At 44.8% G+C, this 5,083-nt stretch overlaps 1 protein-coding gene across 2 annotated transcripts in view; it reads left to right on the plus strand.

The window, feature by feature from the left end:
* Usp6nl (USP6 N-terminal like) overlaps positions 1-4,669 on the plus strand; it is a 123,336-nt gene extending 118,667 nt beyond the window's left edge. For both annotated transcript variants that reach the window (XM_021215332.1, XM_029547427.1), the window contains one exon: positions 1,197-4,669. In XM_021215332.1, the coding sequence (XP_021070991.1) occupies positions 1,197-2,569 (1,373 nt within the window). In that variant the 3' untranslated portion in view covers positions 2,570-4,669. The remainder of the gene's footprint in view (positions 1-1,196) is intronic.
* The last annotated feature ends 414 nt before the right edge of the window (positions 4,670-5,083 follow it).

The following is a 5,083-nucleotide window of genomic DNA, read 5'->3' on the forward strand; positions in this document are numbered from 1 at the left end:
GAAGGGGAAGGGGAAGAAGGGGAAGGGAAGGGGAAGAAGGGGAAGGTGAAGGGAAGGGGAAGGGAAGGGAAAGGGAAGGGAAGGGGAGGGGAAAAAGAAAGAGAAAGAGAAAGAAGAAGAAAAAGAAAAAGAAAAGAAATAACAAGACCGTGGCGAGTGGGGCCATGAGAAAATCCCATCTCCTCACAGCACCTCCTGCAGGTCACAGTCAGGGGCCATCAGTTAGATGTATCCTTAACCTTATACTCAAGGGTCAAAATGTTGTTTTATAATAACAGTTAAAATGTTTTTCAGTTTTTGCAAATGAAATGTTTAAATTTTTCATGGTAATCTGGTAATGTTGTGATAGAGCATTTAAAATGCTTTGTGCTACCTGGCCATTTTATTACACCTCCTCCAACTGCTCACAATTCTGTTAGTTATTTAGAATATAAAAGTAAGTGGGCTGGAGAGATGGCTCTGTCAGGTTCACTGCTGCTTGGGAAGGACTCCGAGCTGACAACCATCTGTAGCTCATGGGGCATCTAGTGTTGTCTTCAGTATCCCAGGCACCAGGCATGCACATGGTGCATGCACACATGTGCGCCCGCGCGCGCACACACACACACACACACCAGCCAGACACACTCACAACTCTTTTTTAATTAAATTACCTAATGTGGCTTTCATCATTTTTAAATGTCTTTTTCTCTTTACATTTTTAAGTAGGGTATTGTTAGGGTGTCTGTTTTCAGTTAGAGAGTGTTTTTCTCTTAAACAGTAAGTTATACTGTGGAAATACCCAAGATAATAACAGTCTGGGGAGGACTTGTGGGCCAGAGTTAGATATCAAATGACCTTCAACTTTGACAGATCTGCTTCAAACTAAAAGCAAAGACTTTACTGATTTCACAACTGTTTTAGCTGAGATGTGTTGAAATGAAAGCAACATGATGTTATGTCTCAGCCACCGACCAGCTCTGTTTACTGAGAGCATCACCTTTGCTTAGAAGCACAAGAATTAGGTGTTAGGCAGTTGGTGGCCCTCGCCTGTGAGCTGTCCCCACCTGAACAGTGCCTACTTAGGCTCTGACATTAGCTCTGTCTTAGTGTCCTTTTCTCTACAACTCATTTCCTGTTAACACTAACATTTGGCAGTATGAAAGTGTGTGTAGATAATCTAGAGTTGTTCATGTATTTGTTGTCCTTCATTTTAGGTAAGGAGGATGAATATCCGAAGAAGCCCTTGGGGCAGCTCCCACCTGAGTCTGCTTGTATTAATCACTTGAGCAATGGACAAAGAAGTGTTGGCAGGCCCAGCCCCAAAACAAGCAGCAGGAGAGAAGATGGATCGCCTCACAAGAACTATGAGCACTCTCCTGTCCATCACAGCAGAAATGGCACACCAGAAAGAGCCGGGCAGTCACGGCGGAAGTCCGTGGATGAGGGTAGTAAAAATCTGAAGCATGAGGCAGATTCTCAGAGAAAACCTTCACCGGGTATGCAGGACAGTTCCAGGCACTATAACCATGCAGCTGCTAACCAAAATAGCAATGCAATTTCAAACGTCAGGAAGGAATTTATGCCCAAGTGGAGAAAGCCATCAGATGCCTCAGCTATTGAAAGAACTGCTAAATATGCCATCGAAGGCAAAAGTCACTCAGCTCTTCCCGTCACCATCCCAGGTTCTGCTGAGACCCGATTGTCAAACTCAAGGCAGAAGATGAAGGCTTTGGATGGGGGTGAAGGGAAGCGGGGTTCTAACGCGTCCCAGTATGACAATGTGCCTGGGGGTGAGAATGAGCATGGGGCATCTGCGGAAGAGGGACCAGAGCGGACTCACCCTCACAGCCCAAGGAAGCACCCCGAGCCAAGTCCCAGTCCGCCAAAAGTACCCAACAAGTTTACCTTTAAGGTGCAGCCTCCCAGCCATGTACGATACCCATCCCAGCTACAAGAGGAGGATCACAGGGCTGCATATCCACCCTCCTATAGCAACCCCCCTATCTACCATGGGAATTCCCCAAAACACGTCCCTGCTGCTCACAGTGGCTTTGTGTCCACACAGACCAGCCCCAGGCCTCAAATTAACCCTTCCAAGAGACCTTACGGTTCCTCTCTTTCAGTTGACACTTCTCCAGAGAAAGCTTACAGCCGCCCAGCTCCTGTTGTTCTGCCCTCTAGTCGAATTGAAGTCCTTCCCATTGACATCGGTGCCAGGGGGTATGGCAGTTCAGGGTCACCAAAGAATGGAAAGTTCATCCTTCCTCCAGTGGACTATTTGCCAGAGAACAGAAAATGGTCAGAAGTTAGTTACACATATAGACCGGAGATGCATGGCCCATCATGGACTCAGGATGCTAACCGTAGCCACTTAAGCAATTTACCAAACTATGCAGCCTTTCAGCACATACCATTTCAGGCCCATGGCCTTCCAGAAGTGTCTGTAGACAGTCCAGTGAGGTATAAGATGTCACCAGCTGTGGAAGATGCCAGTCCTCATGGGTATCCATATGCAGGGCCCTCACCTTCGGCACATCACTACAGAAATCGAGAGGGACTTTCTGTTCAGGAGTCAGTATTGCTGTGAGCGTGTGGCTGTATTCACTGACACGAGAATAGAAACAATCTGATGCCCACATTGCTATGTTTATAATTGCCAGAGCAGTATTTTTTATATTGTAAACAGCGTGCGCAGCTCAGTGTGTGTCAGGGATGAGGGTGTGGGAGTGCTTCAGCCTGGGCAGAGGCTGCTGAAGAAGAGTGGGTCAGCTGCATCCTGGCTGAGAGTAACCTGGAAACACAGCAGTAGGGTTAGGGCTGCACACACAGTGAAGCTCTCTGTGCTGTTCCCTTCACATCTCCCCCAGGCCCGTTCTGTTCCGATGCTGTTAGAACAGTAGACTACTGACCACTATAGAGCAGGTTCCCTGAGGGCCATCCTGCCTTTCATAGACAGGCGAGGCAGGCACCTGTGCATATAGGTTTTGTCCTTAAAACCACCTTTAATCTAGATACATGGACTAACAGTGGTTTGATTGTTTTTCCCCCTTATCTTTCTGCCCACCCTGCCCAAACATATTTTAACCCAGGTTCTAAACTGAAACTGACTAGAGATGAATCCAGCGCCTTACAGAATGTCATTCTCCTTCAGTTGCTGCCATTTTATCTCCTCCTGAAAGCTAAAGGCTGCAGAGAAAGGCTCACCACTCTATGGTGCCTAAAGTGGGTCAGTTACCCGAGTGAGCGGCTGCACAGTGTTCACAGAGTCCCCCATCTCCAGGGTCTCTGTGCTGCTGTGCCCCAGGCTCTGATCTGGCGGGTGCGAGGGACTGTCTGCAGTGTGAGCTGGAAGTCAGACCTTGCAGTGCCCCAGGCAGCAGAAGGCTGCGTTTCAGTCATTGGAGAGCAGCTTTAACCATAAGGAGGGCTGCTTCTCACCCTGCTTCCAGTTCTCACAGGCTTTCTCTGGCACTCGGTCTTCCCAGAGTACAGTGGGTGGGATACTGCTACACTTACTGGGCCATTCCATTATCCCGGTCAAAATTGTGAAAAATACCCTAATGATTAATAAGTATCTAGAATTTTGATCTTTGTAAAAAAAAGGAAAAAAAGGTAGTTTCATAGTTGTGGAATTTTTTTTTCAGTGAAAAATAATTGAAGTTCATGGTTTTTTTAAAAAGGTGATCATTCCTTTTATGCTATCACACACTACTGTCACCAAGACACTGACAAAGTGCAGGGTTCTCCAAGAGCAATGGCGGTGTCTGTGTGGCTGCTCGCCCACCGTTACCCTCTTATATCTGAATATCAGAAACTCGAAAGTCCAACAGTGACACTCCCCCTGCTCCAAGGTGGGGACTTAAGCTTGTGAGGTACAAGAATATGTCTTCATGAAAGTAGCAAACGTGTTTATCTAGCAAACGGGACAATATTTTTATGTATATAATGATTCTAATCTAAGTTAACGTGATAATGATGTTATTAAGTGTGGAAGCAAATGCAGTATATGAAAGGTGAACACCACACTGAAAATCCCAACTCCTGACAGAGTAACCAGGCTCTTGATTTAGATCATGTGGAAGGTGAGATATAAATGTATATAGACATGTAGCTGAGGATATTAATTCCAGTCTTAAAGTGTGACTGTAACTTGTAAGGAGCCAAGCTGTACAGTTTAGTTCATGATGGCAGCTCTATGCCTCTTCAGAAAGTATATATCATAGTGGTAAATAATGTAGATTATATATATATATATATATATGCAATATATATGGACACACTATTTTCTTATGTCATCTATGGCATTTTTTTTATCTGTATACTTTTTGATGTGATTGTTTTTAACATGCTAAAAGTAATCCATGTATCTTGTTCTGTGTCTTCTGTGTGCAGCTTCCCTGTGGCAAGTGCTGCGTCCTGGGCTTGCAGGACCTGGCAGATGCACCACATGCTCACCAGCAGCGTTTACACACGCTGCGCTTCACTGCTTGCATTTCCAGGGAGACTGTGTTTTGAACTGCATCACCTTTCCTTGGCTTAAGCATTTGTTACTAATGGCAGGAGAGTCTTCCCCTCTATAAGATATGTCTCTGTTAGTTTCAAGTAGGAAATTTTAATTTAAAATTATTTTGCCACTATACAATTTTATTTTAAATTTATTTTTAAATAAAAGAAATGATAAGAGAAATCATATTGACAAAGTGATTCAAAATCTATTTATAGAAAGGTTTGCTGGGGACATTCTAGGCAGATGAGCAGCCATGCCCCATAACGGCATGCCCACGGTGACGTGCCATGGCTCAGGCTTCCCTCCCTCATGGTCAATTTGCCTGTTACTCAGAAGTAAGCGTCTGGGTGTGGTAGTGTAAGTTTCTTAAGGAAGAGTCCTGCTGACTGAACTTTACCAACCTAATGAACTTAAGGGTTTGTTTTTTCTTTTGTTTGTTTGTTCATTTGTTTGTTTGTTTTGTTTTTAATTATCAAGTCTCACCCCAGACCACTTAAATCCTATCTTGGGTAAAACGCAGCTATCAGAGAAGCGTATTCCCCTTGTGTCTTAATACTGTCATCTTGAAACTCTCTAAGGAAAATGCCCAAGTTG

Source organism: Mus pahari, chromosome 16 (genome assembly GCF_900095145.1).
Source record: "Mus pahari chromosome 16, PAHARI_EIJ_v1.1, whole genome shotgun sequence".
Lineage (NCBI taxonomy): Eukaryota > Metazoa > Chordata > Mammalia > Rodentia > Muridae > Mus > Mus pahari.